At 36.2% G+C, this 25,101-nt stretch overlaps 2 protein-coding genes and 1 pseudogene across 2 annotated transcripts; all 3 read right to left on the reverse strand.

The window, feature by feature from the left end:
• Window positions 1–4,425: 4,425 nt before the first annotated feature.
• LOC130745052 (uncharacterized) lies at window positions 4,426–14,226 on the reverse strand (annotated as a pseudogene).
• A 548-nt stretch (window positions 14,227–14,774) lies between these two features.
• LOC130745053 (E3 ubiquitin-protein ligase ATL41-like) lies at window positions 14,775–15,350 on the reverse strand. Its single transcript, XM_057597197.1, has one exon. It carries the CDS (start codon window positions 15,348–15,350, stop codon window positions 14,775–14,777), a length of 576 nt encoding a protein of 191 aa, XP_057453180.1.
• Window positions 15,351–18,877: 3,527 nt separating this feature from the next.
• LOC130747616 (uncharacterized) lies at window positions 18,878–21,429 on the reverse strand. Its single transcript, XM_057600593.1, has one exon. The coding sequence runs from the start codon at window positions 21,078–21,080 to the stop codon at window positions 19,110–19,112; it is 1,971 nt and encodes a 656-aa protein (XP_057456576.1). The 5' UTR covers window positions 21,081–21,429; the 3' UTR covers window positions 18,878–19,109.
• Between the last annotated feature and the right edge of the window lie 3,672 nt (window positions 21,430–25,101).

Genomic DNA, 25,101 nt, shown 5'->3' on the forward strand with positions numbered 1-25,101 from the left:
TTGAGGATAAGATACTTTAGAATTTAATTAGAGTAAACTGGGGATGGATCAGCCCCGTCATATAAAAATACAATAAAAAATAGGAGTAAACTGGATCCAAAATCTACTTAACAAAATTAGTTATCAATTAACAAACTATTAAAGGATGATGTTAGTTAACGAAATGGATAGTGGTTATAACAAAAAAAATTAATTTCTATGCACTGACAGTATAAATAAATTTTACACAATCATTCAATCACAAATCTTCATTTTATTAGCTTATAGGAGTAATTAATTTTGAATTTGATAATATTTAAAATAGAAAATAGATGAATATGATTGAATGACTGTGTAAAAAAATTTATACTGTTAGTGGATAGAAATTAGTCTCTAACAAAAAAATAATAATCAAAGGAAATAATTAATGATGGATTTAATGTGATTTCAGAGACTATTTTAGATTGAGGTGTCTAATAACTAATAAGGACCAAAAATATATTAAATTTGATTATCTGAAATTGTAATTATATATTAAATTATCCACGTTTGATATATATTTTCTACCACGTCACCGGTTACCAAAACCATTTAAATGGAAATTAGTGGAAAATCAAAAAATGAAAAACAAATAAATTTTCAGATTCTGTTATGATCTTTCAGTTTCACACGTGCTTGGTAATACGCCAGAATAGTCCAATTAGTACCTCATTGAAGAACACGTACTAGTTATTAGCTAGTGTTATTAATTTCCGTTACGCTTCACTGTTTCAGCTCCCTACTCCAACTGAGGTACTACTGTGTGTGTGTTTGATAACTTGCATCCAAATGGATCCGATAACATCAAAGGAGAAGATGGAGTTAGAAAAAAATGTAGCATTAGTTGGGGAAAAGAAGGCTGTGTTGATTGGATTGAAGCATCCACAACAAATTAACATTGATATCAAAGGACCCATTATGAGGATGAAAAAACAGCTTATGGATCTCCGTGGGTTTCCAGAAGATAACATCACTCTTCTGGTTGAGGATGAATCCTCCTGCTTCCAGCCCACAAAATCCAACATACGACATGCGCTTTGCGCGCTGGTTTATCATGCTCACGCGGATGACAACCTTTTCATCTATCTCCTAGCCCATGGCTGCACACCAGGAGCGATTGTTACGGCCGATAAACGAACGATCTATGGTACTTTTTCTAATTCACAACTTTTCAATGGCTGCTGAAAGCATCAATTTTTTTTCTTCCTGTTTTTTACTTTAATTATCTTGGTTCCTTCCTAGTGAGTGCATGATCCTAATTAGACTTAATTGAACTTCTTATCCATTTAGTTTTTTTGGTTACACTTATCCATTTGGTTTGGGAGCGTGAGTTTGGACTCTTGATTTTTTCTTTTCGAACTAAATAATTAAGTCCTTATATTTTAAAAATTAGTAAATTTGGCCCTTTTCAAAATTTCATAAAAAATTCTTAAATTTAATTTTTTATTCAAATATTTTGAATTTTATGGTATATTTGGGATATGATATAATTAAATTTGAAAGTCTAAAGTTAAAGAATTTAGAGAAAAAAATTATTAAAATTTGATTGGATATAAGAATAAGGTTTTTTTAACGTTAGAATAAGGTTTAAATAGGATGAATTTTAATATTTTTATTTAAAAAGTTTAGATGAAATTTATTACTTTTGCTTGGTGGGGTTTTACTTGAAGAAGATTTAATATTATTTCATCGAATTATTACTTTTTTTTTATTTTACTTTGAAAATAATAATTTTTTTGATGAATAGAAAATTATAATTTAAAATTTTAAGAAGAATAAAAGTTAGTATGGATTAATTAATTGTATTTTGTTAATTGATTATAATTAACTGTAAAATTATAATTGATTAAATTTACAGTAAAAAAAAAACTCTAGACGACCAGAATCGCACATGAGCTAATATTAAGTGGTGGGAACAAACCAAAGAACCGTTTATAGAGATTTATAATTTAGTCTACAACAGACCAAGCATGCTGCCAGGTAATAATTTTATTTTTGAAATGCAGGTCAAATTAAGAAACAATTAAACAAGGCTTAGCCTTTTTATAAACCTATATATAGTTTAAAAGGCTGGATTTCACGTAATTCAAAAAGCTTTGTAAGCCCAATAGACTAACATATTTTGATAAATATAAATATATTTTATCATTCTATTATTGTTACACTAGAACTTTCTTATAATATTATAATATTTTTATATATTTAAAGAAATTTAATTATATACTAAATTAAGAATATTAATCAATTTAAAGTATATTTATGAACTATTTAAATACCGTACTATGAAGTATGATTTAAAATATGCCATCCGGCCTTAAAAACTTTAAAATAATCTAGCTTATTTTCTTCCAGATCAGGCTAGACTTTGAGAAATGCCCAACTAGGGCCAAAGAAAACGCTATAACAAGTAACTGATCAAACTTAATATATAGCCTTAAAATTATTAAGTAAGCCAAGTCTATTTACATAAATTAAAGCTTAACTCAATCCAGCTTATTCTCATCCCTACTAATTTACACTCTCCCTAGAACAATACTAGAGTGCTTATATCCACCATTATGTAATTGTTACGGAACAAAACACACGCGTCGGGACTTATCACTTCTAACCAGAAGGTTGTGTTCTCAATTTTTGTTGTCGATGTGAGGACTTACACTCTTTATTAAAATGTAACTGATAGTCTGTTACGGAACTTCGCACCAAATATTTATTTTCTTTAAAGGCTTAAATAATCTGTAGGTCCCTAAAATTGTACCCCGTATCAAAATAAGTCCCTGAAATTTTTTTTTCCGATTCCGGGTCCCTAGAAAAATTTGTTTGATCAAAATAAGTCCCTACGCCGGAGAAGACAGTGGTTGCCTCCTCATTGTTTCCACAAACCATGAAATAACATGTTTAAAACACTCCTAGACCTTCATATATCTGATCTGGGCGAAGAAATCGCAAGAAACAAAGCTAAAACGAAGAAACCGAGAAGCTCCATAAATTCCGGCGAGAAGAAATCAACTTGCGACTAACCTTTTCTCTTCAACTGTGACGACCCAACCCACGAGACCACCACCACTGAGTTCCTGAGGACGAGACGAAGCCGGCCCAACACCTTGGTCGTAGCGCCGCCATGACCGCCGTCGTCAACCACCGTCTTCTCCGGCGTAGGGACTTATTCTGATTAAAAAAACAATTCCAGGGACCCGGAATCGGAAAAAAAAATTTCAGAGACTTATTTTGATACGGGGTACAATTTCAGGGACCCCTAGAGTATTTAAGCCTTCTTTAAATTCATGACAAATAATACTGCATTTGTATAACTATTTGTGACTTTCTTTCCCATTCACAAAAAAAAAAAACAACTATATTTGTGACGAGAATGTTTTATGAACATGCAGATTATTTTTTCAAGAGACTTATAGGCAGCCGGGTTTGTGCTCTAACATTTGTATCAGATTGCCAAATTTCTAATCAATGGTTTAGTTGTTGTAGATGGGAAATGAAGAGATTAGATTCCTGGAACAATGAATTAATAAGACAGATCCTAAAACGTGATACAGACTTTATCCATACGGGGATTCCATGGGCATCTAATTTCAAATTGCCTCCTGTGGATATTCTCAAGAATGAGAAAAGTAAAGATAGTGTAACTCCAAATTCGAAGACAGTGATGACTACTCTGCCAAAGCCATCTCGGTCATTTTTTGGGGAGATAGGGGATATGGTGTTAAAGTTGTTCAAGTCCATTTTTAGTCCAACTCAAAACAAGATTTCAGATATTCGATCAGATGATAGTCCTATTCATGCAACTCTATTGACTGCTTTCAAATGTGACAAGAAAGGTCATTGGACCGAATCGATATTATTCTTCCCCACACATAAAGTAGTTTTTTCCCCAACCACTTATCAACACAGTATTGTGGACTGCACATTATATGGGAGTTTTACTAATGCCATGCTCGATATAATGGAAGAGACTCATGGTCAAGTTACAAACTTGGAGCTTGCTCAAAAGACTATGCAAAAACTTAAGATGCAGGGTATTCATAAAAAACCTGGACTCTCTTGCAGTGACCACCAACATGCTTATGATTCTTTTGTGTGCTGATCTGGGATTTCAATGATGGTTGTTTTGGAACCTCTTTTATTTTTTTCATCACAGTTTATTTGGTTCATGTTTTTTTTTTTTTTATGGTTAGTTTGGTTTGCATCCTACAATCTTACAAGCTTTAAAATTTCCAATTTGAATTGTTGTTTTATGCCTACTTATTTCTTTGATGTGCTCAAATAGGTTATATGTAGGGTCAAGAAACTCAGTGGAATTGAACCATTTTAGGTGAGTAAATAAGTACTAATATGATAGCCTCTAAAACTTAATGAACTTGGCAATTTAGAAAAATTACAAACAAGAAATATCATTTAAGAGTGATTTCTATCAACAATGCGGTTGTTCTGAAATTGGCTACATAGAGCTGACCATTTATATTCCACCTTAAATAATTCTTTTTGAGCTATTCTTTGATCTTTCACCATTTGAGACATGTCTTTCCTCAAGTTCTCAAACTCCCTTTTGTAACCTATAGTTTCTTGAATGCATTTCTTTTTTTCCTCCTGAAGAGATGATAGGTCAGCCTCACGATCTTTCATTTCTTTCTTCAACCGAATAATCTCTTCGTTCAAGATTGCTTCCTTCTGTTGATCTTCATCCAAAAAATTCTTTGCCTTAGAAATTTTGGAAACAAGATTACTGGCTGCCTCATTCTGATGAGCTCCAATCGCTGCAAATTTGACACTAGTAACAAAGGCTTGCTTGAAGGAACATAGAATGCTTGGAAGTTCTTTATGCATAGAGTCTATTATAGCTTTAAGCCCATCTGACAGAGCTGCATCTTTTAAAGAAAGCTGGGACAAGAACTTAAGAGCTATCAGAAGGCGAATACGGTTAGCCTCAGACCTAGCTATGTCCTTCAGAGGCATCTTTAAAAACTCTTCCAGGTCAACAACTGCATTTGAAACTAAGTTATCTGCAGCCAGTTGAGAAACACACAAGTCTCCAATATTTATAGGATTGTCTGCACTTTCTTTGTCTAAGTCTGTCTCAGTCTGCCTGACGTTTATCCCATTCTAGAAAAAACAAGAAGAAAAGTGCAGACAGACTGAGATGCAAAGTATGATGCCAAAAGTATTCTTTTCTGCCAAAAGTATTATCACTTTTGGCGTTTCACAGAAGAATTAAGCATTATTAAGACAACCACAATTTTGGAATGAACATTTGCATACAGAAAACTTACATCAGGACATGATTTAAGTTGAACACTATCTATAGCAATTTGTGCATCATCCATATCAACAAAGTTCGTGTATACTCCTGTTTTCACAATGATTAAAGAATGGCTATGAGTATATGCAGAAGATGCTAAAATTTAAAGGAATTCTTGTTGGGAAACAACAGAGCAGAAGAAAAAATAAAACACAATCACAACACAAGAAAATTACGTGGAAACTCCAAAACCGGAGAAAAAACCACGATCGTTGTCTAAACCGACAACCAGAGAAATATCACTATGTGAAAATTGTTACAACACATAGACTTCTCTCACTCTCACCCCAATGCCCCAGTACAACCACACTCTCACAAAGCAAATATTAAACTAAGTCAGATATAAGCTTAAAGTGCTACTGACTGGTGCATCTAAAAACAAAGAACCTAGGTCCAATATATAGCCTTGGTCTTCCCCTTGCTTCACCACACTAAGCGATGTGGGACTTCTCCAATAGCTAATTTTTAACCTCCTTCTTTATTTTAGAAACTTGGGCAATTGCATTGTCTATACCGACAATCATACTCCACCATAAAAGAGTACACTTTACTTGGAAACAAACAATCCCAATAATTTTCTTCACTTGGAACTAAACCATTCCAAGAATTTTCACATGTCGAAACCTTGCTGAAATTTTATGGTGCAACTCCCATGTTGGCTTCCAGGAAGTTCTTCAGCCATCGACACCTTTCACCACACACCTTGCATCAATGCCAACCAATGCCCGTGTGTTGTTTCTGAATTCGCTAGCAATAACTTGTCCTTTTCCATGGTATAGCGGAAATACCATAAGGACAAACTGTATCTTCTAGATGAGATCATCACCATCATCTCCCAAAACAAGGGAGACAGTGCTAGCACTTACCTCAGAGTCTTTTTCAGATACTGCTCCACCTGGACAATTTCTCTTCACATGCCCAGACTTTCCACACATCCAGCACGCCAGATTCTTTGCAAGGATCTTCTTCCCATTAGCCCCACCTCCAGTTAGCAATATTGAGCTTGTTGAAGTGCTTTCATCATTTTTCATTCTCCTTTCTTCCGAAATAATTTTAGTTGCAACTTCTTCAAAACTCAAACTTTCCTTCCCATACATCAAAACAGGTTTAAGATGAACATAGGAAGATGGAAGGGACAAAATGAGCCTTAACGCTTTATCTTCATCATCAATCTCTACTTTGATAGATTCCAGCTCGGAGATAATATTATTCAAAGTACTCAGATGATCAGATATTTTCGTACCTTCATCCATGCGCAGATTGTGGAATTGCTCCTTCAGCAACAGCCGATTTGAGATGCCCTTTGCCTGATATAACCCTTCAAGCTTCTCCCAGAGCTCCTTGGCTGATGACAAATTCTGCACATTTGCAAGAACATTCTTTTGCAAACACAGACGAATTGCACTTGCAGCCCTCAAATCTAGTTCCTCCCACTTGTCGGCCTCCATGTTAGAAGTGTTTCCTTTCAGCGCCTTGTGTAATCCTGATTGTATCAGCACATCCTTGACTTGTACTTTCCACAAGCCAAAGTTGATTCTTCCATCAAACTTCTCTATGTCAAACTTCATAGCGCTCGAGTAAGACATAGCAGCTGCAAACTTCTTCTTCAGCACCTCCACAATATCACACTTCTTTTCTGGTGTGGAAGATCAGATAATTCTGCGACCACAAAGCATACTAAGAATTGTGATATCTCATCGAACCGAAGCTCTTGATACCACTGTTGGGAAACAACAGAGCTGAAGAAAAATAAAACACAATCACAACACAAGAAAATTACGTGGAAACTCCAAAATCGGAGAAAAAACCACGATCGTTGTCTAAACTGACAACCAGAGAAATATCACTATGTGAAAATTGTTACAACACATAGACTTCTCTCACTCTCACCCCAATGCCCCAGTACAACCACACTCTCACAAAGCAAATATTAAACTAAGTCAGATATAAGCTTAAAGTGCTAGTGACTGGTGCATCTAAAAACAAAGAACCTAGGTCCAATATATAGCCTTGGTCTTCCCCTTGCTTCACCACACTAAGCGATGTGGGACTTCTCCAATAGCTAATTTTTAACCTCCTTCTTTATTTTAGAAACTTGGGCAATGTGGGACTTGACAATCAACCCCAACAATTCTTAGGCGAGATATATATCAGACAAGAAGAGAGTACTAACGTGGAGGAACCTCAATGCTGTCGTTAGAAACAACACCTATTCTACCTTCTTTATTCATCAAGTTTAATCCCTCTCCAATGCCTTCTACACCAGCTGACAAAGTTGTCATCCTAGTTTCCTTTGATGCATGCCCCTCTTGAATTCTTTCTTTTCCTATGTCCTCAATGCTCTGTGCATCACAAATGGAAAAGTATGTTAAGAGTGGTTCTAAAGTTATATCTTTGAATTAACTACTGCTTTATAATGTATATCATGAGGTAGTATGGTAATAATATGAGCGATTTCTGAGTTTACTATTGTTCCTCCAAGGGAAACTTGTTCTTCCAGAACACCTGGTTTACTGGTTTGCTCTTGATCCACCAACTTCTATTTGTAATATTGAACAAGCAAGAAAGCATTAGCCTTACTATTCTGGAATAATTTTTTTTCAAGCTTCTGTGATTAACAAACTTACATGCAGAGGTATTTTATGTAGGGGAGTTGTTAATGATGTTGGAGATGGCCCTCTTAGTTCTGATTCTGAACCAGAACTTGGTATGGCTGGTTTGACTAATGAAGGCTCCTTTCCAACATCAGCTCTCTTCTTGGTTTCATCAATATTCTGTGAAATGCCAAAAGTATGATGCTTAGTAAGTCAACTCTCATTATCTCCTATTTACGCCCTAACCTTCTCCATAATTAGTTCAATAATATCTAGTTTTTCAAAATGGAGAAAAATTGAAAGACATAAAAGAGTTAATACATCTGTCAAGTTGGGTGAAGGAATGGGTGTGATTTCTGCTCCAACAAATTTAAGTGTGGTGTCCCTTTGCTTTCTCTTTTTTGATCCTATGAACTTGGATGATTCAGGTGCAGTTGATTCACTTTCAATTTGGTTGTCTTCACTTATTGTTCCAACTAAGTTACCAAGTGTAGAAGTGGTTTTTGGCATGGGATCCTTCTCCTGTAGAAAAACAATATTAAATGAGAAACTAGTTGGACATGTTAAAAAAGGACAATTTCATACAACAAGCTTAGTTAGTTGTGCATGTGATTCATGCTGAGGAGTATCTAATAGGACTAAGCTAGTTAATTCTAAAGGAGTTGATGGAATAACAATCATGCTCTTATTTAGAGGAGCACCCAAGGGGCTTGGAGATAGTCTTTCAATCAATTGAGAATCTGTTAAAATTGTAGAAGAGAGTACCTCTGAACTGGCAACTTCCTCAATAAATTCCTTCTCTGATTCTTCATTAATCTGAGCAACAGAAAACGATACAAGAGGGGTAGCTTAATAAGTTAAATGTTTTAGTAAATGTGATCAAGTTATAGATACCAAGGATTCTTTATCAACCAATAAGGGGACGGTTCTTGAGACCGTAACAGAATCGTAGCCGTAATATATCATGACAGAACATATCAGGATCAAAACAAATGGAGGCAAGATGTAATTTTACTGATGGATATTGTTAGAGTACTAACTCTGAATTGAGAGACAAATTCTATTGAGTACAGTTATGTTCACACCTCTTAAATGAGGTGGAAAGAGGTGGAAGATGAGAGAGATAGAAAGAAAAGAAAAAATAAGAGAGAAAATATAAGATATGATAGATAATAAGATAAGAGAGATATAAAAAAAATTGGGTGGAAATAAAGTGTATACAAAAGGAGGTGTGTATATATCATTACCCAATTCTATTACCTAAACAACTTAATACAAATTCCAGAGCCAAGGCTCCTACAGAGAATATTTCCAAGGCTTAAATAAGTTTTTGGTCCCTAACCTTTACCAAATACTTGGTTTTCGTCCCTCGCCGGAGCAAAAGTGGGTTTTAGTCCCTAACATTTGTCAAAAGGTTTGGTTTTGGTCCCTCCGGAGCTCTTAGTCAACGCCGGAGCTCCGGTGGCCCATGTGGCATTGCCACATCAGATTATTGAGGTGAGGTGGAAATAAAAAAATTAAATTAAAAACAGATGAGAATTAATCTCAGTAATAAAAACCTAATTACCTCCTAATTAATTTCATTCATTCCTTAACATTGAAACACCATAAGGCAGAAGTTCATCTTCTAAACCTAGAAATTTAACCATTTTCTTCATCTTCAAAACCCAGGCACCCATAATTCCCTTCATCTTCTTCTTCCTTCTTCTCATCCCACTCCCACCCATCACCGGCGAATCCCCCCTCCCCCCCAGCCCCATGAATGTGAAAATGGTGGGTACTCCACTACGCCATCTACCCACAATCAGATCCGTCGTAATCTTTCCATGTCGTCGATCTACCACCGCTGTGTCATGGATCAGCCAGATCTGTCGTCTTCTTGACTCAAGTGTACTAACACCACTTCTAAGCGAGAAGGGAAGAGAGGGAAGTGAGTTAGAGAGAGAGAGAGAGTCTTGTGGTTTGAAATTGGGTGGTGAAGGGTGGCGACGGTGGGTGGGATCGCCATTATTAGAGAGAAGGGGGTGGGTTGAAATTGGGGTTGGGAAGGTCGACGGAGAAGAGCTGCAAGATCCATCGAAACCCGAAGCCCACGTAGCACATCTGGGTCTTCAACCTGAACTTGTTCTTCTGCTTAATTTCTCCAATTCCTATATGTTCTTTTCTTTTTTATTAACAGAGATGGGTGTGGGTTAATTTGTTTTGGTCTGGGTCGGGGTAAGGAGAAGGAGATTGGGATGAATTTCTGGGTTGCAACAGGGGAGGAGGGAAAAGGGATCAATGAAGAAGTCAAGGATCAATCAAGGATGAATTTTTGGCTTATTGTTGGTTGGCGAATTAAAGTGCTCTGTATGCTGAGATCTGCGTAGGAGCTAACTGGTGTGGCTACTAAGATTTATCTGGAAAAATAATTTGAGATATTGTTTTGAAACAATTAGCACCTGGAGTCAAATGTTACTTTATTATGATTCATTTATATTGTGTTGAAAGTGATGATGTACCTAATTAATTAGTTAGGAAGATAAATAAATTAGATGAAGGGAGAGATTAATTTGTTTTTTTTTTAATTTAAATAAAAAAAATTATTCCACCTTGCCTCATTAATCCCACGTGGCCATGCCACATGGGCCACCGGAGCTCCGGCGTTGACCAAGAGCTCCGGAGGGACCAAAACCAAACCATTTGACAAAGGTTAGGGACTAAAACCCACCTTTGCTCCGACGAGGGACGAAAATCAAGCATTTAGTAAAGGTTGGGGACCAAAAACTTATTTAAGCCTTGCCTATTTCCAACCTCGCTCAAATGATTGCTAGTGTCAATTAAGTACTCTATCTCCTTGGAATCACTTAGCTTAACAACCTTCAACTCATTCATAATTACTCCTCCTATTTGAATTATGTCAGGCATAAATTTTTTAGCACATCCCTCAATATCTGACTTAAAACCAAACACTCTGCTCTTTGGGCCAAAACCTTTGCTGCTGCATATGATGTATGATAATAACCTAGCACCATACATTTCTGATAAGGAGCGACGTCCACATCAAATAAGAAACCAGGATATAGGATGGTACCTGCTCGTATCATATACCTTTTCAGCCCTTGGACGACACTAAACTTGTTAAAGAATTCAGCAACATTTTCACTATAGTGATTCCATAATGACCCATCAACAATGTACAATTCTTCCAACAGTTTGAGTCTTGCAATAACCTCAAAATTATTCTCTTCTATGTCACATATTCTTAAACTTAACAATCTCAAGTTCTTCAGTTGTGTAACTGCAACATCATTCGGTAATTCAATGAATGAACAACAATACAAATCAAGACTTTCAAGTTCCTTCATATCTCCTAAAAATGAAAAGTCACTTAATTCCCACAAACCGAGGAAGAGGAATAGACATCGAAGGTTTGTCAAAGATTTGAATGACATAGTCGACAATGTCCTTCTTACCTAGCGATTGGAAAGAAGCAAAACTCTAAGTTTCCCCATCCTTTTGAAAACTTCACCTGATATTTCCAATTCTGTGTGTATTCGTAGATATTCAAGATTGGAAAAATCCAGTTCATATGGCACATTCTCAGTCCATAGGTATCTTGGTGAATATTTTCCGTTCATATTCCTATACTGTTCCTTTGGAATCCAATGAGCAACATCACGAACCAAGTCATGCATCTTGACATGTTCCTCTTCCTCTTTAACAGCTAATAGTAAACAAGAACTTATGAGCTTATTTTTAGTTGCACTGATTTCATTCCTTGCCCCTTCATATGAGTGAATTTCTCCACCAAGGCCTAGCCCTATTGCACATCTGGTTAATTGCTCTACTGAAATTTCATAGTCTTCAGGGTACACAGAGCACAACAAGAAAAGCGACTTGGCTTCTTCAGTATCCAAATTATCATAGCTCAACTGCAAGCACTTGTAAGGATTTTGAAGACCTTTTTCAACATTCACTGGCTTCGAATTTCGCAATCTATCCAATGCAACCTTCCATTCTACTTCGGACTCTCCTTTCAAAGTGCTGGCCACAGCTGCAATAGCAACAGGTAGTCCTTTACATTCATCTGAAATTAGCCTTTCCAAATGCTTTAAGGACTCGGAGGTGACTTCAGACAAGCATGCTTGCTTTTGGAAAAGATCCCATGCTTCATCATTCTTTAAGATTGACAGTGAAATCTTTCTTTGACAATCCATCGAAGTACAAACTGATTCTAACCGAGTGGTAATCAAAACCTTGAATCCTTTATGAGTTGTACTAGTGGGGATCCCAATGGTGTCGAAATCAAGAATTTCCCACACATCATCTAGAACCAAAAGAATCTTATTTTCTTGAATTAACCTTGTGTGCAAGCGTTGGGCTCTCTCCCTTTCTTCACTTTCAGGAAACTGAAACTGTAGCGAGCTTGCAATTTTATCTTGGATCCTCCGGACATCTAGTGCACTAGACACAGGCACAAAAAGCATTTTGTCAAACAGATGTTTTTGTGTGTTCATAAGTTTCATTGCCAGTGTGGTTTTACCACAACCCCCCATACCATACAATCCAATCATGGAAACCTCATCATCTTCTACTGCCTCCATAAGTTGCTGATAAGCAACTTTTCTACTATCAAATTCCAAACATTTGTCTCCAGAAAAATATGGCATGCTTGGAAGGGTTGCAACACGTTCAAGTTCTATGCACTTAATCCCTTCTTCATTACATTTTTCAATGTCATATTTTTTGTTTGCTAACTTCTTGCCTAAACGGTATCGCCAGAGCCAATTTGGACAATGCCAAAGACAATTGCTGCTCTTCCTTGTTCTTGCTTCTTTCAGTAGATCCTCCACATTGTCTTTGAGAGGGTTAGCTTCCTTTAGCCACTTATCCAAAACATCAGCAGTCTTCATTGATTGCTTCTTAGCATGTTTAGCACGGTCTTCAACGCTATTTATAGTTGTGATCAAATTGTTTTCTTTATGTTGAAGGTCCTCCACAAATTTGTTGAAGCAGCAAGGATAACGTAATTCATCTACTGCCCCGCATACCAACTCTTTTCCAAATGCAGATGCGAAGCACGACAGCCAGTCCATTATTTTCTCCACAAAAAGCAGTTTAATTCACCTGAAAATGCGAGATGAACTTGCTGTAATGATTCAGAAAGCAAGCATGTGGTCAAGCCTGATTCAGCTTCCTCTTATCCTCCTAGCTGTAGTGACACAGACATTTAGGAGGATAATAGGAAGCTTAGTGTAGCATATTTGAAATTAAACTCAAGTTCTCTTTTAGCATAACAAAATGAATATAAAGGATTGTTTTCTTCTTGGAAAAAAGGAGTATTATTTCTGGAAAAGTTAAGCATCAAGTAGAATTATGCTCTGCCCCATCCCCCCATGATTATAACAATGTGTTGTTGGCTTTTTGCTTAATTGCTTAAGTTTGTAGGATTTTTTTAGTGGTCAGTTTAGATAGTTAGAGAAGGGTCTTAGGTTAGTTTTATCAACATTCAGAAATTTTTATAGTGGTAGCCTAATTTGTAATTTGGCTACTTTTAATGTCCTTTATTTTTCATTTGTTGCAGGTTTCTCAGCAGTTAGCGCTAAATAGAGCTGGTGCACAAAGGCTCCAATGCTTATACATTAGTAGGGTTGGTGCTTAGAGCTGTACTGGACTGGCAATTCAAATTCTAATGAAATATATAAGTCTGGGGGCTTTAGGGGAAAAATAAGGGATTTATCAGATGTTTTTGAAGGCAGAGGAGGCCAGAGAGCAGTGGCTAAATCTGTAAATCTGAAAAGGGGAAGCACCAATTCATTTAAGCAGTGGTTTCTCCTTTTTGTTTTACTTGAAATATGGAGAAAATATAATTTTATTACTTGAATACAAATACACTAAGTAATTACAATTTACAGATGCTACATGTACAATATCTCTCCTAATCTCCTAAATAAAAAATAAATCTCCTAAAAGCAAATACTATCAAATCAAATAACATCTTAATATTACACCAGTTTGTTTTTCTCATCTTACTATGTGCAGCTAAATACATCAATCTATCCGAAGAAAGTGAAGGTGGACAATCAAAGCTAAATAGCATGTTTCAATTGCATGTGAGTGAGAAAGTTAGGAAATTGAAGGAAGGTTGAGAGAATGAGATCAAGTCACACCATAAAAGTTAAATCAGTAAATTACTTTGAACCAAGGCTTGAGCAATCAAATGAAAAGCTACCTCTTCTTTAGATGGAATACAATTGCTATATGATGTCTGGTTGGGGAAAGGATGAATGAAGCATGGTGGAGATGTGATAAATGGAATTTAATAATTTATCCATTTATTGGATACATAAAGCAAGGAACAATTTCTACATAATTTGAATGGATCAGGTAAGGTGTGTGTGGGAATGAGGCAAGGAATATGTGCTTACTTGGGGCAAGATATTTAGCATGTTAGCTTTTCTTTCACTCAGAAGTTACCGAGACAAACTTTTCACTAGGCTTCGTAATCAATTTTAGGATAATTTTCAAACATGCACATTGAGATTTCTCATTTAAGAGTTTTCTGCAATGAAAGTAATGGAAGAAACTCGAGCATATATTGCAAACCAAATTAAAAGACGCCACGATCAAACGAATTAATCCCATGACAAACAGCCACGTGAACTTCAAGCAAATCATAACTCTTCAACCTACCCCTGGTATATAACAAACAAACCTTTCCTATTTACTTCAACTACTAATATACCAAAGCATAAGTACATATATAATACTCAATTTTCTAGATCGGGTCCATATATGTACATTTTAAATCAGATAAAAACTCAAAAACCAGAACAATCACAAAAAAAAGCAATCTTTCTTCATGCCCTCCATCAAATAGTAATCGACAAATCTTTTCGATAAACCGGGCAAGTAGTTTTCCCACCATACAACCAAGACTGTATGCAGAAGACATGAAAGACATGAACACAAACTCCAAAAGGTTGAACCGACTCCCCGTCCTTGAACTCTTCCACGCAAATAGCACATTCAGACTGTGATCCGTTTTCTATGTCGACCCCTCGTTGGAAGCTCTTAACCGAGGGTAAACCTCTCATGCCCACCCTAGCAATCTGCACTCTTTCGCCAATATGCACTTGCAGCGCTGCAGCACCATGTCTGTCGTTGTTGTACTGTTCCCTCCCATGCAGTTGCAGTGCTACAGCACCATGTCTGTTGTGTTGTTGTTGTTCCCTCTGATCATGCTGCAGTTGCGGTGCACCACCGTGTGGGTTGTTTCGTTCACGCAACCACAACCATGCATCTTTTGCTGCTGCGAATATCAAAGAAGGAATACCACAACAACTTAAGATGAGTACAGAGAAGTACACGATAGCAATAATATATGAAGTCCTCCCAGGTACTACCAGGAGCATGAGAATTATCATGAAAGAAAGTAAAATGGCCATGCACGGCCGGTTTTCCTGATCGGAGTTCGGTATTGGGATTGGGAATGAAGATAATAGCCACCACTAGAGATTGATCTCATAGACTGAACTCTCATGCACCACTCCGTTTGCTTAGGGTTTGTTTTATGATCAGTTAGCTTTTTAATGGAATTAAAAGAAACAGATGAGATGATTAAATTTTTCAAATTATAAGATTTACTCATTTACATAATAAATAACTTATTAATTTGTTGTGATTGTGCTAATTTCTCTCTATCTTTTTATTGATTTTATTTTTAAAAATCATCAAGATTAGGTACTATTTATTTGAAAATTAAAATATGCATTTTACTTCCTTTCCTTCTAAAAACTAACTCACAAAACATTTCAAAAAAAAAAAAAACTAACTCACAAAGAAATGTTATAGGATAAGAGGTTAATGGATATGCACTGTCGGTGTAAAGAAGTTTTACACTGACGTCCAATTACATTATGCCACATAAGACTAAGTAGTTACAAATCTTTTTAATTTTAATTAATAAATTAATAAATTGTTAATGTGACGGAAATCAATTGGGTGCATGTGTAAAATAAGTTTACACTGTCAGTGCATCTCCTATTTTCTCATAGGATAAAAGACTTAAGCCACGTTTATTTAAGGTTTTTGCTTATTATAACTTGTATCTATAAAACAGTTCTTATTTTCAGATTTTAAAATGAGAATCTCAAAAAAATCTCTAGGATTTTTTTTTTTAGATTTTAAATTACAATTTTTGTTACGTAGTAAAAAACTTGTCATTCAAAATAAAATATTTTAAAAATTAGATTTGAAATATGCATGTTTCTGAAAATTGTTTTTATATTCATAAAATTGAAACATAAATCACATAAGCCTTTGAAGAATTATCATTTGCTTATTATATAACTAACGAATAATTGAAGGATAGTGCTAGTTATTGAACTGAATAACGAAAAAAGCTAAAAAAAAATAAGGAATGAGGTATTTAATGGTATTGAAAGAGCTCATATAAGTTTCATTTTAATTTTAATTTATATTCTTTTTAACTAATTTAAATTTATACATTTGACAAATGAATAAATGATATAAGTCATATATTATACAAGATATTGAAATTAATATGTAACTAATTTATATTGACGATATATCACATTTCCGTATCTTTCATTACTAGTTTTTTTTAATTCATTTTTAGTTTTTTAAATGCTAATTTATGAATGGAGGTTCGCTTAAATTGGACACGGATGACAGTTTTAGTAGAAGTTCATCGTTTATGGGTTGCAGTGGCTTGTTGTGAGACCATCAAGGAGCTTGAATAATTAACTTTTTCTAATTTTGATGGAATTGGAGATACATGTTTATCTAGTCGAGCTTTTGGTTGTAATCCACGACCTTTCTTTGGCGTTGCATATTGGCGCGCGGAAAGTTGTTCGTGAGATGAATTCCTTGGATGCATGAACTGTCTGAATTCAGTTTCACCCAACTTTCATGCTTGTATGACCTAAATTAATAACAAAAGCGTTGGTGCTGATCCAAGAGAGTGGGAGCTGACCTTCAGTTATTCCCAAGGGAGCTAAACAAATCTGCAGATGTACTTATTAGGGATATGGTTAAACGAGTTTAAAAACGTTGGAACTCCTCCAAAAGAGGTACTTCGCGTAAAGAGAATAGTTAGGTCATCTTTCTTTTGCTTTTGTTGTTTTTTTTTAGTTTCCAATCTAAAAAATGATAACTTCTAATGTGTAAAATAGTGAAATATAATTGAATTTTCGTATAAAACTTATTTAGTATAATATTCAAACTCATGAGATCAGTCTTTGTAAGGCTGTAGGGGGCTTCTTTTCTTTCGGCTTCTTTTTTGTTTTCTTCTTTGTTGTTGCGCATCAAAAAAAAACTCATGAGATTATTAAATAGTGATAATAAGAGATAAAATTCTACCCTTATATACAAAATTCGAGTCTATATATATACTCTCACCAAGCCACATTATCATTCTCAATTCTTATGATGTCGCATGTCAAATAAAATAAAATAATAAAATAAATATTATTATTAAATAAAAATTGAAATGTCAATAAAATTTATCTTTTATTTTTAATTTCAAGATTTAGATGATAAGTCTTATGCTAAAAGATAAAATTCGTTACTTTAAGTTGAAGAAGTGTATTGAGGAAGCTAAGATCTGGAATACCTGAACAAGCCCAACAGTTGTGTGTGCTGGAATTCATTTTTTATAAAAATAATGGAGGTAAAAATTATCGAATTATAGGCTATGTACTCATAGACATTCTAATACCACATCAAGAATACGTATTCCAAAAACTTAACAAATATGAATAATTTTATATTATCTATTTTTAGCCGTAATTACTAATACCTAAACCAAAATTCATTTTATAGGTACACATGTACCCATTTTTGCTAAACTCTATGAGTTCACATTGAATACCTTCGATGGAATAAATCTTACTTGACAGAAAGATCAAACATAGACTTGGTATTTTCTCTAATATCTAATCTTATGATTCGGTTTGGCAGGATTGAGAGATTCTTAACCGCATACAGACATGTACTGATGTACATTGGAAGTACATAAAACTTCTGAAATTATTCAACCTCAAAAACAGGTGCGTCATGTTTCATGGATACCACCTCAAACAGAGTTTTCAAACTGAATATGGATGGAAGCTTGGGAATCCTGCAGGGAATGTAGTTTTGCCTTGTTTTCAATGTATGATTATCATACAATACGTGATCTGTAGTGTGATGTCATTAACGAAGGTTTCAATCTGTACACATGATGGATACTATGCGGCTAAGTACTTCACCTACCCTTTTTAATTTTTTCTTTAATTAGTTTGAAAGATGAATCTTTCATTGAAATCGATATTTTTTAGAGGGACTATATGCCTTTTGGATTTCATCCCCAACGAACATTTAAGAGCTTGGGTATGTCATATGTGGAACATGTCATCCCAAGGCTAAGTAAGTGAAAGAAAGGTTTTCCTTTGATGTTTAATGAAACTGAAAAACAAACAGGCCATAAGAAGTTGCTTCAAGATTCTCATACTAGTTAAAATTCTAGATGGTGAATCTCAATCTCAAATACATGTGCTTTAACTTGCAAAATATCCTCTTCCAAGTTAATTGGATCCCTCTAATTCTCAATCAATTTATTAAAAGAGTCTTGAGCCATAGAACTATTAGTGGGCTTTGTCAGTCCTTTGGCATTTTGAACCTTTGATGCTATTAATTACTCTCTTTTTTTCCAGAATGGTAACAATATGATTGAACCATACATACCCATATGCAAATTAGTAAAAATCTCTTACTAATAGCATAATCCTGGTAACTCTTTTACCCTCATGAATAACCCAATTTTAGTGACCTTTTACACTGCTCTTATATGTAAATATGTTGGAACTCCAACACAAACTTTTTAATAGAGTAATTAATGTAGAAGATAATTAAACTATTTCCTTAGAAAATGAACTATTACTAGACAGTGAGTACTAAAAAAGGGCGTCCTATTAGCATTTGAAAGGGTTAATTTTGTCTCTAATTTTCTTGTTTATCTTCCATCTAAGCATCAAATTGCAGACATACCAATACCAAAGGTTGGAATGTAACAAGAAAGCATTTCATTTGCTAATTTAGTAATCTATATCTCTATACACATTATACACTACACACTCATCATGCAAGACTGTCGAAAACAACATAAAGGATCATCTCAGTGTTTCTGCAGACAATGTTAAAAATCAGTGAAATCCCCTGGTACCTCTTGACTGATAGAGTTCCAATCTACTCTTAGCTTCTGGTAACAGTTCTTCAATGGCACGAACTCCTATTAGATGCGCTTGCTTTGTGGACCATTCAAGAACTATCAGCACCTCTTCTTGAGCCAGAGTCTCACTCTTTGGAACATGCAGAGCTATGTAACAAAGAAGAATTAAAGAAGGGATTTGCACATTTTGATCCCCAAAGTAAACAAGCTGAATCAAATGCTTTGCACCACCAGCTTCTATAATCGCGGTGCAGTGAGTTTCATGGAGGTAGTTATCAGTGCAGGCGAATTTGATCAAGGCAGTCGCTGCTTCCATGGGAACAGGATCGTCTCTTTCGTCCAGAAGCTTCACTAGAGGAGCAACCAACCTTGTTTCAGTTGCTCTGAAAGTTCTCGCCAAGTTACCGACGGATTGAATACAAGGCACGAGCAGTTCATCATCATCAGCCTTCTCAATGATCTTGAGGAACTGTTCCACCACCGCTCTGGCAGCAGGAGAGGTTGGTTTGAAGGCGGAGCGCCGCAGCTCTGAGTGATTCTCCGCCACAGCAGTGATTTCCATCAGAGCCTGCGCTGAGTAAAGCTTGACCTCATCTGGACCTTTCTCCAAGAGAACAGCAAAGCACAGAAGCGCTCTTGATTCAGTAATGATGCGGCAGATTGTGACATTTCCCCTGCATAGCTTCCACAGTGCTCTCGCCGCCATGGCCTTCATCTGCGCCTTTGTGTATGGATCTTCCATTTCCCTCCCTTTAATACTTGTTCCTGATATAGAAACATGTGACTGGTTGTGGTGTTTTGCACTAACATTGCTAGCATTAGCACTGTTGTTTCCATAGTTGTTGTTTTCATTGTTTCCTAATCCATCAGAATTATTATTCTTGCCTTTCAAGGCCAATGTGTTTGCAACCACATTGTGCATTTGGCTGGTGGATTGGCTCCCCATTGGGTGAGAAACCGTGTTCCTTTCATCTTCTTGAACTGTTTTCGCGTCAGTGCCGGTGGCATTGCTTGCCATTAGAACAGAATGAATTGAAGCCATGTTCTGTCTAGTTGGAATTGCATACTTGCTGTGTTCTTGAATGGTTTCAAATGCGAGATGGCTAACAAGCAAGCGAATTGCATTGTTCTGAGAGAAATGGTCCTGGCATTTGGGGTGATTCTCGGCTAGTTCCGAAATCGCCCACGCCACCATGATCTGAACAGCCATGTGACCTTCTTTGAGGATTTTCGCGAAAACTGAGCAAACTCCAGCATTTACAATGATCTCCACGCTCTCCGGGTCTCGGCCAAGAAGGCCGATGGCCCGGGCAGCGTTCTCTTGACCTTCCCCTCTCCCTTCCTTGAGAAGCTTCAAAAGCGGCGGAACACCACCTTCTTCGAGGATAAGCTTGCCGTATCGGTCGTTATCGCGGGCGAGAGAGACTAATGAGGCAGCGGCTTCCCCTCGGTCATCTAACGAACACCCTGAGAGCAAGATTGCGACCTGCTCCCAAATCAAGCAGAGGATGGGTTCGTTAGAGGCGATTGGGGGGAGGCCGAGGTACTCATCGTCACGCTCGTCCGCGGAGGCGGAGACGCGGAGGAGCCACTGGACATCGCCGATGGAATTCTCGAGCTGCTGGGAGGTTTTGCGGAACGCGGTGGTGGGGATGATGGTGAAGAGACGTTTGACGAGGCCGCTAGCGCGGCATTTCATGACGAGCGTGAGGGCTTTGTCGAGGACTTGCTCCGTGTCGTCAATGATTCGCCGGGTCGGGCGTTCGTAGAGGTCGCTGCTGTTCCTCGCCGCGCTGCGGAGGAGGCCGGCGAGCCTCTCTGTTTTGCCTTTCAGCTCCGCACATTCCTGGCGGAAATTCTGATCGGCCTCGTCCGCGAGCTTTGAGACATGGTCGGCCATCTGTATCGGCCTCGCCAGGATCTCCTTCACGATGCTTGTCGTCATGGTGGTGGTTGTGGTGATTTCGGTGGTGGTGGTGGTGGTGATGGAATCTTAGTTTTTCAACCTCCAAAACAAAGAAATGGTTTGAAGGTTATAGTGTTTTGTTTGTAATCAAAGGTTGTTTGTCTGTTTGTTTTGTGTGTCTTTTAATGTGCTATTTGATGTTGGAAATTGAAATCAAGGGGAATAATGCCAAGGAGGATCTGGCTGAGGCTTAGGGAGGTGGGGTTGTGTCTTCTGCATTCTACATTGGAGGTAGGAATGGTGGTGGTGGTGGTGGTAGTGGTGGCAGGGGGATGCGGTGGTGATGAGTGAAGGTGAAGGGAATGACGGGTGTAACGGTTTTTTCTGCAAGTTTGATGTGAAAAATGAATCATTGGGTTATATATAGGAGGTAGAATTGGTTGGACCAAACTGTATGAGAACGTTTCAAGTACATTGCTACCAAGGCACGCGCCCTAGGAGGAGGACGAGGAGGAGGAGGGTGATGTAGGCATATAGACAAATTTCATACGTTATACAAATTAAATTAGTAGTATTAAATATTTATTAGCATGTCATGAGATTCATCATTTATCAGATCTAAAGAGTAACCATTACAATCAATGAAATTAATTCATAAATGTATTATTGATAAATCTTGTTTGATTCCAATTTATCAGAGCTTATGAGTGGACTTAAATAGGAGTTACTCTAATGCATCTGTATAATGTTAGGGTGATGGAGTTAAGAATTTCAACCGTTGTTCATTGATAAATCTTGTTTGATTCCAATTTTCAAAGACTAAAGTGTATCATTAGTTTTTTTGAACTGTAAAACCTGGTGTGGTAGGAAATTAAGATATCAAGCTAAAGTGAAATAGGATTGTCTATGGTGGTGATAAAACTGAAATTAGATTTGACTTTGGTAAAGTACTCATCACAACTATAATTTTTTTAACGTCACAATTATTATTTTTGTTTTTGCTACATCGGAAAACTAAAACCAAGGGAAAGCGGCTAAAAAACAGTAAAACGATCCCGCAAAAGGAGGATCTCTAAGTCTCTTGAGGGAGCATCGAGCAGGCATAAGGGTGTCGATGGCGATAACCAAGGGCGTATCTAGGGAGGGGCAGGTAGGGACCATCGCCCCCCCCCCAAGAATTTTGAAATCTTCACCGATTATAGGTATTTTCATACAGAAAAATGTTATAATATTTTGTGATATTCGTCAAGTTGACTTTCCTGACATGAAAGCCCCTTATTTTATTGGTAATGGTCGTCATGAGAAACAAGATGGAGATATGAAACATCATTATAGAATATATGTGTTTTATTCTGCAATTGATTTGCAACTACCTGAATTAAATAAAAGATTTAATGTAAAGGCAGCGTAACTTCTCATACTTAGTTCAGCTTTAGATCCTAAGGAAAATTTTAAAGCATTTGATAATGAGAAAATTCGTAAGCTTGTTGAGAAATTATATACAGATGATTTTTTCGAGCTAGGAAAAAGAGATTTTTCGTTCCAACTGAGACATTATCATTCAAATGTTTCCCGAGATCCTAATTTAGGAATAAATTTCAGTTTATCCGAGTTTTACCAGAAGTTAGTTGAAACTGAAAAAACAACAATATTTCTACTTGTTGATAGATTGATACGTCTTGTTTTGACACTCTCTGTTTCAACCGCATCTACTGAGCGATCTTTTTCTGCAATGAAAGTAGTTAAGACTTCGGCTTTGCAACAAAATAAAAAATGATCTTCTCACAAATTTTGTTAGTTCTATATATCGAGAGAGAAATTGCTGAAAATATCCTTGTTGATACAATAATAGATAAATTTAGTACTATGAAAGAACGAACAGTTGTATTTAAATAATTTTTTATTATTTAAAGTTTATATAATATCAAATGAAGATTTTGTTTGTCTTATATTTTGCCCCCCCAACAAGAAAATCTGGATACGCCCCTGGCGATAACTATTATTTATTTAACGTCACAACTATTATTAATCCAATGGTTGTGATAACAAAATTTAATCAATAACTATAATGACTTACTTTATATTTTTAAGTGACTCTCTCATTTTAGATGAGTCAAATCCCACAAACCAAATACTATTTAACCTATAAAAGTTAATTTTTGGTGAGTTGCTTCTCAATTTATTATGCACCAATTGAAAAACCACTAATGAAAGTCCTTAGTATCTTGAGCATATAGTTTTAGAAGGTTGAATTTCTTCCTATCTTTCAATATTTCACTTTTTTTTTTTCACACGCACTTTTTATGGGAGACAATCTTTTTATAGCTAGAAAATTTGCATTCTTGTGAGACCAACTCTCTAAACATGTTTTTTAGATATACAATATTCGAGATTGAAACTTTAAACTTTACTTAAGAGAAATAATTGTATACCACTCAAATTAATCACTTGATTGTAATTAACTCCAAAAAATAGTATCTTTTTCCATACTCTTGGATGCCCAATAAAATACCAAGAGATCAGATAAATTATTTAAAATTTAACAATAGAAAAATTGTGTAAAATATATGAACTCCAAGAGTTTATATCGCTATAACAATATTAAGCATATATACTACTACTATAATGGAAAATAAGATCCTGGAGCTTGCAATGAGAGTTTTTGTCCTGATGGTTGCCTGATATGGTTTATGTGGTAACTTTCATGCAATTCCATATTTAAAGTGACATGAAAGGAGGGTTGTCGTGGAGGTTCTTTCAGTCGTCATATATGTCTTTGCTGATTCTTGAAAATTAAAGAGCTGTACTGGTTTCTGCTCCCAAAAAGAGAATCGTGAAATACAAGCAATTATATGCATCATCAATGGATTTGGATTCTACTTAGTAGTTGCGCCATCCAAAAGTGTAAAAAGGTGAGTTGCACGATAAAATGACTATGGTCTTTCACTTGAAATCAATGACGGCATCGATCAATGGGTGGGTTGGAGGAAGACAGAGAAAGATCTATCGAAGAGGATCCAAACTTCTGCTCTATAGTGGAATCTACTATAGAATGTCACAAAGTATTAGTAGAGTTCAATTTGAGCGATAATAAAGGTGTTTAACCTTTGTTTAGTCATTGTAAGTAGTTTTTGAGTTAGCAGCTTTATTTGAGTAATCTTTGAATTGTTAGCTCTTATTATCTTTACATTTGCTCAGTTATCTGTATGGACAAGTTAAAACATCATTTTGTCCTATAGAACTAACGTGATATTAACTCGACTCTGAATCCTCTACACGGACCAGGATGATATTAAGCTTGTGGTCATTTCAGGTAACCAGAACATAAGCTTACATTCATAATAACTTTGAAGCCATAATTAATTGTAGAATGCCTATTTTTTGGTCGAAAGTAGAATGCCTTGTAAACACGTAGAAAGTTGAAGAAACAGCATATTATTGGACTACCAATAACTTGTCCTTTTGGATCTAAAGGAGTGTACGCGGCCCATCAATCAAATAGGTTAGAGCAGCAGCATTAATCGGTAAATTTACTCTACCCAAACCCAAATAGTTTTATTTTCTTACATTATTAATCCAAAAACTGAGAAAAGCCTATTTCCAAAATTCCATTCATATCCATCGTAGAAAACTGAAAACCCCAAGATTCTGAATCGTACAAACTTCAGCTAGCTACTATCATCTTCGATCACCAGAGTATGGCTAAGACCAAGGTTGTTTACACTGTTTCTCTTTTCAATTCATCTCACATTACATGTCAATTTTCACAATCAATTTGACGATTTTCTTGTTCTATTTTCATTTCTTTGATTTTCGGTTGACACTTCCAGGTTCAATCGCCCGCTTCGAATTGCATCAAGTTTCTCTTGAAATCACTGACGGCATCGATCAATGGGTGGGTTGGAGGAAGACAGAGAAGGATCTGTCGAAGAGGATCCAAACTTCTGCTCTATAGTGGAATCTACTATAGAATGTCACAAAGTATTAGTAGAGTTCAATTTGAGCGATAAATAAGGTGTTTAACCTTTGTTTAGTCATTGTTAGTAGTTTTTGAGTTAGC

This window comes from Lotus japonicus, chromosome 3 (assembly GCF_012489685.1).
Source record: "Lotus japonicus ecotype B-129 chromosome 3, LjGifu_v1.2".
Lineage (NCBI taxonomy): Eukaryota > Viridiplantae > Streptophyta > Magnoliopsida > Fabales > Fabaceae > Lotus > Lotus japonicus.